Source organism: Pipra filicauda, unplaced genomic scaffold (assembly GCF_003945595.2).
Source record: "Pipra filicauda isolate LSUMZ 115617 unplaced genomic scaffold, ASM394559v2 scaffold424_size589613_pilon, whole genome shotgun sequence".
NCBI classification, from domain to species: Eukaryota; Metazoa; Chordata; class Aves; order Passeriformes; family Pipridae; genus Pipra; species Pipra filicauda.
Window position 1 is genome coordinate 287594 of NW_024104559.1, and position 12662 is coordinate 300255.

Sequence of the window (12662 nt, forward strand, 5' to 3'; positions counted from 1 at the left end):
GGCTGAACAACCCCAGCTCCCTCAGCCTCTCCTCATAAGAACTGTGCTCCAGTCCTTTCCCCAGCCTCGTTGCCCTTCTTTGGACACACTCCAGCCCCTCAATATCCTTCCTGAACTGAGGGGCCCAGAACTGGACACAATTTGCCATGGCTGAGTCCCTGTTTTTCCCCCCTTGTCACTATGGCAGTGTTTTGCTTGTCCTAGCCAAGTCCGGAGGCTCTGGGAAGGCATTTCCTGGGAGACAGAGTTCAGGGAGCCACTGTCAGCTTAGCAGAGACACGAGATCCCTGGCAGGCTCCTGCTCCCTGCCTCGTGTGCCCGTGGGATCTGCTGAGCAGGGCAGTGAGTCCCAGGCTGGGAGAGCGGTGCTACCAGGCCTGAGCTGGGCTCACACGGGCTGTGCTTGGTGCCCGCAGGCCAACACTGAGAAGCTGTGCCGCACCTACGAGGACCAGCTGAACGAGGCCAAGTCCAAGGTGGACGAGCTGCAGCGGCAGCTGACGGACGTGAGCGCGCAGCGGGGCAGGCTGCAGACTGAGAACGGTGTGTGGGGCAGAGCGGGGGGCACGCGGCTGCCTCGGGGCTGCTCTGGGTGGGAGTGCCAGGGCACAGCCAGGCAGGCTGTCCTCCTTCCCCTAAAAACCCTAGCTGGGCATCAGACGGAGGGGTTCCTTTGCCTTTAGCTGCTTGCACCTCTGCCCGTGGCCCAGCTTGCCCATGTTGGATACCGCTGGGCCTGCTGAAGGCAGAGACCCTGGGGAGTGCAGGGGAGTGCAGATTGCAGCCCTTCAGCCCCAAAGTAGCTGGTTTTGCTCTGTTTGAACCCAGGGGAGCTTAGTCGGCTGCTGGAGGAGAAGGAGTCCTTCATCAACCAGCTGAGCCGTGGCAAGATCTCATTCACACAGAGCATCGAGGAGCTCAAGAGGCAGCTGGAGGAAGAGACCAAGGTGAAGCTTCTAGGGCATGGCTGATCTGGGAGTGACAAGGATCACAGGGAATGGGGCGTGTGTCACACTGTGGCAGTGGCTCAGGCTCTTGGACTGGGGAGGTGGGACACACCCTGCACACAGGGCAGCTCTGAACCTGGGAAGAATCTGGGAAGAACAGAAGTTCCCTCCTGCTGCTCCCAGTGCCACGGCCAATGTCCTGGAGCTTGGGGCCAGCTGCTGCTCTGACAAGGGCTGCTCTCCCTCCCTCAGAGCAAGAATGCCCTGGCCCATGCCCTGCAAGCCTCCCGGCACGACTGTGACCTGCTGCGGGAGCAGTACGAGGAGGAGGTGGAGGCCAAGAGCGAGCTCCAGAGGAACCTGTCCAAGGCCAACGCCGAGGTGGCCCAGTGGAGAACCAAGTACGAGACTGATGCCATCCAGAGGACTGAGGAGCTGGAGGAAGCCAAGTAAGTCCCATGGCACAAGTCGGGTGGCAAGTTTCCATTCACCAGCGGGGCTGTCCTAAACCCCAGGGTGACCCTTCCACAGGGATTTGAGGCTGCTCAGAGCAGTGGGGTGGGGTGGCACTCGGGCAGGGAGCGCTCACCCTGGCTGCCGTGGGCAGGAAGAAGCTGGCCACCCGGCTGCAGGAGGCGGAGGAGGCCGTGGAGGCCGCCCACGCCAAGTGCTCCTCGCTGGAGAAGACCAAGCACCGGCTGCAGACGGAGATTGAGGACCTCTCGGTGGACCTGGAACGCGCCAACTCCGCCTGCGCCGCCCTGGACAAGAAGCAGCGCAACTTCGACAGGATCCTGGCCGAGTGGAAGCAGAAGTACGAGGAGACCCAGGTGGAGCTGGAGGCGTCGCAGAAGGAGTCGCGCAGCCTGAGCACGGAGCTCTTCAAGCTCAAGAACGCCTACGAGGAGTCCCTGGACCACCTGGAGACCCTCAAGAGGGAGAACAAGAACCTGCAGGGTAGGACTGGGCTCAGGCTCTCCCCTCGGGCTCTGCCCAGGCTCCTGCTCCCTGTCCTAAGGCCAGGGGGATATTGGGTCCCTTCTTGGCAGAGAGGAGACCTTGCTGCTCAGCCCATCCCTTGGAGGGATACAGCAGCCCTGCCAGGATGCCAAAACATGTCCTGCCCCCTTGCTGGGGCCCTCGGGGAGGTCAGGCAGAGCCACTTGGCTCCTCTTCCCACATGGTGCATGATTTGCTGCCAAGTGCCATGGCTGTGGCATGACACTGCCCTGGGGGTGTTGCTCTTGGACAAACAAGTCTCCCCAGGTACTTAATGCCTCTCCCATTCCCTCTCCTTCACCCAGACTTCAGAAATGTCCCCAAGCACAACCTCAGCTGCCCTCCAAGGGGCTGGGGGGACATCAGCTGAGCCTTGGGCAGTGGGATGGGGATGTCACCTTCGCAGGACTGGTCCCATAAACTCCTTCCTGACCAAATGCCTTCTGTCCCTGCCAGAGGAAATCGCTGATCTGACTGACCAGATCAGTCTGGGTGGAAAAACCATCCATGAGCTGGAGAAGGTGAAGAAAGCCCTGGAGAGTGAGAAGAGCGATATCCAGGCAGCTCTGGAAGAGGCTGAGGTGGGTCCTTGTTTTCCACATGTTCCTGCTGCCCCCAGGAGCCACTGGCCCACCCTGCAGCTCTGGTCAGGTGCTGCTGGAGGGTGACAGTCCTGAGCCAGGCTCTAACCCCTGGGAGGTTATTTATGGGAGTCCTGCAACCACTGCAGGCGCTGGGGTGGTTCCACCTGCCTTGTTCCCCATAATGCTGGGCTAGGAGGCAAGGCCAGGCTACCAGGCTGGAGTGGGTGACCCCCCCTTCAGGAACCACTTTCCCATGGCTGAGGTGTTTCTAGGGAGCCCTGGAGCATGAGGAGAGCAAGACTCTGCGCATCCAGCTGGAGCTGAACCAGATCAAGGCTGACATGGACAGGAAGCTGGCAGAGAAGGACGAGGAGTTTGAGAACCTGAGGTGTGTGGGGTGAGGGGACAAGGCTGGGCAGTGGCTATGGGGGCAGAGCTGACACCGTGGCCCTGGCAGGGCTGCCCCAGGTTGGGTGTCCCCAGGGGGCCGTGGCTGATTCCCCATCTCCCCCGCAGGCGCAACCACCAGCGGGCCATGGAGTCCATGCAGGCCTCGCTGGACGCAGAGGCCCGGGCCAAGAACGAGGCCGTCCGGCTGAGGAAGAAGATGGAGGGAGACCTGAACGAGATGGAGATCCAGCTGAACCACGCCAACCGCCAGGCTGCCGAGTTCCAGAAGCTGGGCCGCCAGCTCCAGGCCCAGATCAAGGTCGGGCGGTTGCGGTGGGACAGGTTGGGTGCTGTCCCTGCCCGGCCCCCTCCTGACCCCACCGACCCCGCACTGCCCCACAGGACCTGCAGATCGAGCTGGATGACACCCAGCGCCAGAACGACGACCTGAAGGAGCAGGTGGGGGCCCTGGAGCGCCGCAACAACCTGCTGCTGGCAGAGGTGGAGGAGCTGCGCGCCGTGCTGGAGCAGGCAGAGAGGAGCAGGAAGCTGGCGGAGCAGGAGCTGCTGGAGGCCAGCGAGAGGGTCACCCTGCTCCACTCCCAGGTGAGGCACTGCCACGTCCCACATCTCTGCTGGCAGGAGAGCCAGGAGCCTCTCCACTGGCCATGGTGAAGGGCCAGCCCTGGTCACACTGAACCTGCTCTGTGTGCAGAACACAGGCCTGATCAACCAGAAGAAGAAGCTGGAGGCAGACGTCTCCCAGCTGAGTGGTGAGGTGGAGGACGCGGTGCAGGAGTGTCGCAACGCCGAGGAGAAGGCCAAGAAGGCCATCACAGATGTAAGAGCATGGTGGGCACTGTGCTGGGTGGTTCTGGGAGGAGAAGGGAGGGTCTCAGAACTTCCCCCTGTGTCTGGCAGGGCTGCCTGGCCTTGTGGTGATGCCCCCTTGCTTTTGGCCTGGCAGGCTGCCATGATGGCAGAGGAGCTGAAGAAGGAGCAGGACACGAGCGCGCACCTGGAGCGGATGAAGAAGAACATGGAGCAGACCATCAAGGACCTGCAGATGCGCCTGGATGAGGCAGAGCAGATTGCTCTCAAGGGGGGCAAGAAGCAGATCCAGAAGCTGGAGGCCAGGGTGAGAAGGCAGGGGCAGATCCCTGGTTTTGTCCCCCAGAAGCCAGTTCCTGGTGCTGCCCTGGCCCCTGTCCCACCCCAGCCCTGGGGGGCCAGGTGGTGCTTTGGGGGGACCAGGGGACAGTCCCCAAGGACCTGCGAGCCTGGGCCCGCTCCCAGCCTGTGCTCAGGGTGGTTTAGCCTCTGCTGTGGCTTCTCTGAGCTGGGAAGGTGACTTGGCCTCAGCTGGGCTGGCGCTGGTGCCCATGAGCAGGGTGCTGAGCCGGGCTGTGCCCACCTGCAGGTGCGGGAGCTGGAGGGAGAGCTGGACACGGAGCAGAAGAAGATGGCTGAAGCCCAGAAGGGCATCCGCAAGTACGAGAGGAGGATCAAGGAGATGAGCTACCAGGTACAGGAGCACCAGGCACAGCCCCGGCACAGCAGGGCAGACAACTCCCTCTGCCAGCCTCTTGTGTTTAACAATAACCCACCCACTGAGCCCAGCCTAGCCTGGGCTCGTTCTGGGCTCTGTGCAGGGACTGACACGGGTGGGACAGGTTTGTCTCTGCCACAACATGCACATCCTGCTCTGTGCCCTTCTGCCCATTTCCCAGCAGCTCCTGAGCTGGGTGATGGGACCAGGGGGCAGATGCTGTGACAGGGGGCTGGGTTGGCCTTTGTGTGTGTGTGTGTGTGTGTGTGTGTGTGTGTGTGTGTGTGTGTGTGTGTGTGTAGGGCCCTGGCACCACTGGGACTCTCCGAGAAAGGTGGGGGGCAGGTGGATCCCCAGTGGGGGCGCTGCTGGGGTCCTGCTAACAGAGCTGGGGCATTGCAGGCTGAGGAAGATCGGAAGAACCTGGCTCGGATGCAGGACCTGATTGACAAGCTGCAGAGCAAGGTCAAGAGCTACAAGCGCCAGTTCGAGGAGGCCGTAAGTGCCCAGCACTGCTCTCCTGGGATGGGGGACGGGGCTGTCCCTCCCTGGGACCGCCTGGCATGGCTGCAAGGGGCCTTGAGGGCGATGTGGGGAGCTGTGCCCCACACACCCACCCGTCCCCTCACCCCATCCAGGAGCAGCAGGCCAACTCCAACCTGGTGAAGTACCGCAAGGTGCAGCACGAGCTGGACGACGCCGAGGAACGCGCCGACATCGCCGAGACGCAGGTGAACAAGCTGCGCGCCCGCACCAGGGACGTCGTCCTCTCCAAGGTGAGCACACCTGGACTGGGGGAGTGGGGAGGAGGGCAGGGCTCCTGCCGGCCCTGGAGCCAGGGCAGTGACCACACAGCCCACGGCCACATCCTGCCCTGGCACTGCTGCCCTCACCTCTCACTGCTGCCGGGACCTGAAGGGTGGCACAGCGCTCCGTCCTCCAGGTCACAGCTCTCACCAAAGCCCTTTTGGATTTTTTTCCAGCATTAGGAGCCTGGGTGCCCGCCCTGCCCTGTCCCAGCTGCTGCTGTAGGTTGGAGGCAAGTGGCTGCAACAGCCACTGCCAGCTTTGCACCGTGTGAATAAATGTAGCTCTGCCAGGACTTGCTCTGTTGTGTCTGTCCCAGGGTAACCTTGGCCTCTGCTGATGGGATGTGGGGCCAGCTGGGATCTTTGGGAACATCATTTCACAGCCAGGTAGGGGCAGAGGAGAGGTCCAGGCCTTGTCCTTCCAGCTCTACAGCCCTAGCTTGGGATGGGTTTTGGGAAAAGAGCCCTTTCCTCATCCCTCCCCACCAAAACACGTCTCTCAGCTGCAGGGGGCCACAGCTGAGGGGTGAGGCAGGACAGGGGGGCAGAACAGACCTCACCCACTACTCCTGAGAACATAAAACCCCCAACTACAGCCCTGCAGGGCACAGGGAGGGTTGTTACAGCTTTGGCAAAGTCACCGCAAAGAAAGACACCTCCGCTCATTTCTTTAAAATAGATTTCTTTAATAGTTTCCATTTAATATGTTTATTTGCAGTTAGTAAATTGGCAATAATCAGGGCAGCACGAACCTCAGCAAACCATGGGGACAGTGCAGACTTCCCGAGGTATTTGTTAAATGACAGGGGTCCTACTTCCTCCCTGCTGCCACCTCTGTGGGGCCAGTGGGCTCTCCCAGCACCACCTGCCCCTGCTCTCCATAAATAACACACAAGGATGAAGGACAGAGGGGGTCTGGTCCCTCTCAAAATGAGATTCTTGAAGCATCTGGCACAGACAGACGAGCCCCCAGGAATGTAGCCCCAGTTAGGATGTATCTGTGACCCTCTGCACTGGGGCAGAGCCTCTCCCTGGAGCCCAGCTCCATCCTTGGAGGAGCTGCCATGGGTTTCTCCCCTCTGCCTTTCTCTGCCCCTCCTGCCTCAGCCCCAAAGCAAAGCCAAGACACCTCAAACAGGTGAGGACCCAAACATGCCTGTGCTCCCAGGCCTGGGAGCAGATGGGGTGGTGTGGGCTCAGCTCAGCCTCCCAGGGGCTGCTCAGCCCCAAACGGACCTTAAAACACAGAGAGGGGGGTGAGACTGGGCAGGGTCAGAGCAGCAGCCAGTGGATGCACCAATCAACTACACTATGGAAAAGGCATCCCTTAACTTAAAAGCCTTTTAATTTGAAGCATTTATTTGAAGTGTACATCTATTACAGTTAAGAAGAAGCAAAGATACACCAAAAACACAAATACCCAAGAACAAAAAAGTACAGATGAGAAAGAAATTAGCTGAGGGGAGGGAGGGGCAGGGCGGGGGTGACCTGGTGAAGAACAGAGTTGCAGCTGCTGTAGGGAGGAGCTCCCCAGGGTGATCCCACTGGAGCAGCCCCAAGGGAGGGCCACCAGGATCCCCAGGAGCTCCTGCAAGGCTCCAGGTTTATGCACAAGCTCAGCAGCTCTGACCACCCTGCACGTCCATAGCAGGACACTGAGGGGTGAGAGAAGCAAGAGGAGGAGGGAGATGTTCAGAGACAGGTCCTGCCCTCGGGACTGGAGCCTTGTTCACTCCTCCACCCCCAGCACTGGGAGCCTCAGAGTGGGACTCATTCTGCTGGAAACGACAAGACACAAAATGCTGCTGGCTCTGGGACATCCTCACCCCTCTGGAGCCTGGACAGAGCTGAAGTCAAGTCATCTCATAAAATAAATTAAAAAATGTAAAAAAAAAAAAAATTCAGATGCATGTTTCAAAACTGGTTTCTTTTAGCTGGAACTGCAAGACACTTTTTTGACTTAAATGTAGTGGCTGTATCTCATTCCTGGGAATCTGACTGTCTTGGATAACACAGTGTTGGTGAGCAGGCAGGGCACGTGCAGGTTTGGCAATGAGGACTGCCAAAACCCAATTCCCCCTTTCCCAACATATCCTACAAAGTTACTTTCAGGAACAGGAGTGTTTATTCCCAGCATTTAACACATTCTGATTAAAACAGATGCAGGAAATACGGACATCTCCAGTAAATATTGCACTTCAAGATTAATGTGTGTGTTGATATTAAGGACTGAAAGCAAGAGACTGACATAAGACTTCCAGGCATAGCAGGTTAACATCAAGAGCAATGGTCCTGAAAAGGATTTTAAAACCAGATTAGTTACCCAAGAGAAGGGACAAGCCGCAAGTTTAAAAAATTAGTACATTTTAATGCTAGTGCTCCGTGAAAAAGCCAACCCCTGTTGCAATTCCACCACTGCTCAAATGTCTCTGTTCTCTGCAGCTTTGTAAAACACCTCCAGGTGGAAAGGATCTGCAGGAAAGACAGCAGGAGCAGAGGTTCTCTCCTAATGCACAGATTTAGTACCAAATGATCCAAAAGGAGATGGTGAAGAGGTGACTGGAGCTCTCAGGAATTAAAAGCACACACACACACACATACACTCATGCTCTACCCAACCCTAAACCCCTGATTCCAAACCCCAGCAGAAGGGTTACACCTGAAGGGGGTCCCCGTGGGGGCTCTGCACGTGGCTGGTGTTGGGGTCCTGGTCAGACTGGCTCCTTGGACCTCACATTTGGAGGGCAATTGCTGTGCTTTTGACTTGCCATGAGAGAGCCACAACTCAACTGGCACATACAGAGTATCCTCACTGTCAGCAAAACCATCTCTGACCAACCCCGCTGGACCGGGGGAGAGAGAGAGAAAAAAAAATAACAGAGGCTGGTATTTGCAGGTGGTTATTTTTATCCCAGAACAACTGGAAGATACATCCCTGAATGTGTTGCCCAGAGAGCTGCCCAAAGTCTCATCGGTCAGAGATCAGAGCTGGGGACCGGGAGGGGCCGGGGTTTGACAGTGCTCCTCACACTCACACACACACACACACACACACTACACAGCGTATCCCTGAAAATCCACGGGCTGCAAGGGACCCTCCAAGCGCTGTCCATCGGGAGCTGGAGCCCGGGGTTACTCCTCCACAAAGTCTCTGTCAATGTCCATGTACGCCTCGTCGATGTAGCTCACTATGGCACAGGGGGACGTCCGGTCCGGACTGAGCAGTATAGATACAGTCTCTTTCCAGTAGGTAAAACTAATACAGGAGCTCTGTGGGGAGAGAGGAGAGGGTGGTTGGGGTGGCCCACAGCACCAATATGCAGCATGAGACTCACCCCAAAGGCACTCAGCAAAGAGAACTGGAATCTGCTTCCTGCTCATCCCGAGCTCTCCCCAGCCCGACCCTGTAACCAACGCTTTGGATTCACCACCCAGCCCTCCCTCCCTGGGGCCTGCAGCAGAAGGGCTGGGTGAACCAACCACACCCTCCACAACCAGCCTCCCACTACCCAGTATATACAGAGGTACAAGATACAGACATGTATGCCTCCATACAGGGACTGCCAGCACCTCTCCCTGGGCCACCCACACCACCCCAAACTGTCCCTCTGCTGTCCAGTCTGAGCACACTCTGTGTCCATGCAGTGCTGCAGGTACTGGCAGTACCTCCCACCCCTGGGAAGACACCAAGGCAACATCCCCTCCCTGCTCACATCCCTCCTGCATCATTCCCTGAAAGCCAAAAGGCCACTCTGGCAGCCCAACACATATGATGTGTTATCCACAGCCTTCACACACTGGACTAGTTATTCCCACCCATCATCCTCCTCCATCACACTCCTCCTGTCTGGGAACTCCTTATTTTCTCTACTTCCAAAGCCCTAATGCTGCTCCACCTCAGGTACCTCATCCATAGGAGCTTTCTGAACTGAAGGGGTTTTTCCTTGAACTCATTAAAAATCTGTTAAAGCTGCCACCCAATCACTGAAAAGTCAATGAAGAAACCTGTACAACCTCACTTCACCTTCCCTATACAAGGGAGCTGCCTTCTCATCACAGGTCATTTCTACCCCAGTGCCCAACACAGACCAGCTCTGGGGCAGAAGCCTGCAGGCTGTTCTCCACAGGGCAGCTCCTTGTCTTCCAGCAGCTGCACCAGATAATTTCCTGCACTGTTTGCCACTCCAGGAAGAGGGAACAGCCTGGTTAAGGTGCTAACTAGTCTGGGAGCTGTATTTTGTCCTGCCTCCACATCCCTGCCCGTCCTGCCAGCCCTGCCTCTCACCCCACTCAGCACTGGCAAGTCTGTGTGCCAGAGCCAAGACCTCAGGTTTTGTTTGCAGGGAAACCCAGCAGCTGCCTTGTGGCAGCCTGACTGTGTGAGATGGTGTTAAAAACACTGCAGGAGTTACACTGGGGGCAGAACTTCCCCCCTTCTTTCCCTTCACAACCTCCCACTTCCCATTCCTGTGGTGACTGGCAGGCAGGTATTGCTGCGGTCGATCCCTGCCGTGGTCAGAGGGTCACATACATTTTCTAAGCAGGTGCTGTCTTTATCCTTGTTGAGGTAATGCTGCTGCCAGAATCGCAGGAGGCTGTGGAAGTTGTTCAGGATGAATCCAGGGTACTTTTCCGTGTATTCCATCTGTTGCAAGGTGCGCAGGTAAAAGGGGAGCTTTTCTTTCCTTCGGGCCAGCATTAGGATAACTAAACTTGTGTTCAAACAACTGACGTTTTCCTGAGAGTAAAAATGACACAGCAAACAAAAAAATATCAAGATGCTGGTTGTAGACACATCCTTACAAAATATGCTTGTGGAAAGCAGGCACAGGAGGTGCTCCTGCACACAGCAAGGAGGAAGGGCCATGGATTTCCACAAGAGGCTCCTCCCTGCTCCCAGCTCTGCTCATCACTCCAGTACCAGCAAGGTAACTAAAGTTACTGTCAGCTCTTTACCTGTGTGAGTGTCTGTACATGGATAATATTGATGAGACGGAAAAGGAAGGACATTCTCATGGACATCTGGGACATGTAGGACAGGAGGCGGCACTCGGACAGGACCTCTGCCACTGCAGTGAGAGAGACACAGTCAGCAGGTGCTGCAGGGTCAGACACGCTGGTCCAAGCACCAGGGCAGCAAGAACTGGTGCTCAGACTGCAGTAACAAACTTTCAGGGTGGCATTTCCCTCTGTCTGCACCCCAAATTTTCAAAAGCCGAGATTTAAGGTATTCCCAATGTTATCACCACCAAACAGAGCCCACCCCACTGTTCACCTTTAGCATCAGACTGGTTCTCAAACCGGTCCAGGGACAGTGTGATGCAGCGAACCAGCATGTTTGAGTCAACCAAGGAACTGTTGATCTGGTTTAAAAATATCTGGAACTGAAGAGAAACCCTTTTTAGTGTCAAATTAAAATAATTAAATATATAAATACTCAGGGCCATGACCTTTTTGTCATCTCTAACAAAATACATCTGCCTCATCCAGCCCAACACTGGCACCGAGGGCTGACCAAAGGATCCCTGCAGCAAGTGCCTTAAAATCACTGTGGAACAGAAAAATGCCAGAGTCCTGGCATTCCTAAAATATTTTGTGAAGTCCCAGTCCAATGAGAGCAAGATTTCATACACTCTTTGTTTTGAAAGAGGGAGACTGGACAGCATTGGCTGCTGGCCTCTAATTCCTCCAGCTCCATGTTTTCCTACACTTACTTTATACAGGCAGTCCTAGGGAGGAATAAATACAATGAGGGAGTCACACAGAATGAGAACTAAACTCAGTTATAGATCAATAAATAGGAAGCACATATGAAGTCTAAAGACGTTCTCTAGAATGTAGGAGTTCATTTACTAGAGAAAAAAACAAAATTAAGTAAAACTTTCTTTTAAAATATATTTATACTTCCCATTCTCCAAGGTCTGCCAGACCTAAGAGCAATGAGGGAAAAATTACAGTAACAGAAGCAAGAGTATGAGGCCATTCAGAACCTACCCAACAACTGATGTTATATGTACAAAGTGCACAAGAGCATGAAACCACTTTGCACAGAGCTGCCATCCTTGATTTACATGTGCAACTCAGTTTTATAGGTAATTACATCAGCCACGACTTCTTAAAATGGCTGTGAGTTCAAATAACATCAAAGATATGACATCTTTTTGCAGCATCAAATATTAATATTTGAATCCACATCCATAAGAACTGCAAGCTCCAGTAAAAGACTTTTTGGAGCTGTCCCAATGTCCAGAACTATCAGCTTAACTCAAAACTCAGAGGCTTCCCAGGAAATGCTCTGCCATCCTTGAGCCCTGACCTTAGACCTGCCTGATCATGTAACGGGGCAGTGTTTTCTGAACAGCTCAGCACTTGCTGACTCAGGACAGCAGGAGCACTGCTGAGAACTGAGTGTCTGCAGCAACTCACCTGCCTGTGCAGAGACTTTGGCAGCTCACCCCTTTAATGTTTATTGTGCCCCAAGCTCACCAATCACACCAAAACCAAATGAATCTGAGTTTTAGTGCTACCTCTGGCTATAAAAGTTTGTAATTTGACCCTCAGGGGACAGTTTTTACAAATATTTACCTTCTCATCTGTGTTGATGTACTTGTTGAACCTCTTGAACGCATCAATATTGAATTTCATCAGTTCTCCCAGAAGGTCAAAGTAACTCTGGAGCACATCCCGTGATTTGCACTCGCTGTCAACGATGCAGTACAGAATATGCTGGCAGGGGAGGAAAACATGTTATTGCCACAGCTCAGGCCAAGCCAGCAGCACAACACAGATCTGGTTTAACCACTATTTAGAGCATTCGTCTGCAGGTTCAGTTCTTGGATGACTGAACTAAAGAAAACAATTCAGATGAGTCTCCTGTTAAAATAACTTCCCACTGATGCAGGTTATACAACTGGCCACCACAAGTACAATTCACAGATGCTTTCCAAAAGTATTCCCAGAGAATGTTTTTACCCACTTTTGAATTCACTGCAGATAAATCCCTCTTGATTGCTATGGAGGATGCTTGACATAGAGTTCCTTACCTCCAGGAGTCCTCTCTTGAGCAGGAACATCTGGTCTGCATAGGAGGTGGTGCCTCGAAGGAAACTTTCAACTGCCCTTGCCTGCCAAAACCTGAGAAGTAGAAGAAATGAGGTGTTGATTTTGGAGCAAGGGCAGTACTTTATTACATCTGTAATTTCAACCCAGTTTCCTGATCTGTCTCATGACAATGGAGTCAGACCTGTCCCTGGCCATGCTGGTAGGAGTGCAGGGCAAGCTCTGGTGTTCTCCCTCACCTGCACTGCCACCACAGCACAGCAAAGCCAGGCCTTTCCCCAGATTATGATTCTCAAGCATTCCCAGCTGAAATAAACTGTATGAA

The 12662-nt window shown here is 54.8% G+C and overlaps 2 protein-coding genes across 3 annotated transcripts in view; one reads left to right on the forward strand and one right to left on the reverse strand.

The window, feature by feature from the left end:
• Positions 1-5571, forward strand: part of MYH7B (myosin heavy chain 7B) — a 28171-nt gene extending 22600 nt beyond the window's left edge. For both annotated transcript variants that reach the window (XM_039385631.1, XM_027721535.2), the window contains 14 exons: positions 417-543; positions 829-947; positions 1200-1396; positions 1555-1904; positions 2403-2527; positions 2803-2918; positions 3047-3239; positions 3323-3526; positions 3636-3761; positions 3888-4058; positions 4341-4445; positions 4872-4967; positions 5108-5245; positions 5453-5571. In XM_039385631.1, coding sequence (XP_039241565.1) covers positions 417-543; positions 829-947; positions 1200-1396; positions 1555-1904; positions 2403-2527; positions 2803-2918; positions 3047-3239; positions 3323-3526; positions 3636-3761; positions 3888-4058; positions 4341-4445; positions 4872-4967; positions 5108-5245; positions 5453-5458 — 2073 coding nt within the window. In that variant the 3' untranslated portion in view covers positions 5459-5571. The remainder of the gene's footprint in view (positions 1-416; positions 544-828; positions 948-1199; positions 1397-1554; positions 1905-2402; positions 2528-2802; positions 2919-3046; positions 3240-3322; positions 3527-3635; positions 3762-3887; positions 4059-4340; positions 4446-4871; positions 4968-5107; positions 5246-5452) is intronic.
• A 1039-nt stretch (positions 5572-6610) lies between these two features.
• LOC113988191 (transient receptor potential cation channel subfamily C member 4 associated protein) overlaps positions 6611-12662 on the reverse strand; it is a 34834-nt gene continuing 28782 nt past the window's right edge. The window contains exons 14-19 of the mRNA XM_027721540.2: positions 12322-12412; positions 11864-12004; positions 10554-10662; positions 10235-10347; positions 9810-10016; positions 6611-8548 (exon numbers count right to left, since the gene is read on the reverse strand). Coding sequence (XP_027577341.1) covers positions 8411-8548; positions 9810-10016; positions 10235-10347; positions 10554-10662; positions 11864-12004; positions 12322-12412 — 799 coding nt within the window. The 3' untranslated portion in view covers positions 6611-8410. The remainder of the gene's footprint in view (positions 8549-9809; positions 10017-10234; positions 10348-10553; positions 10663-11863; positions 12005-12321; positions 12413-12662) is intronic.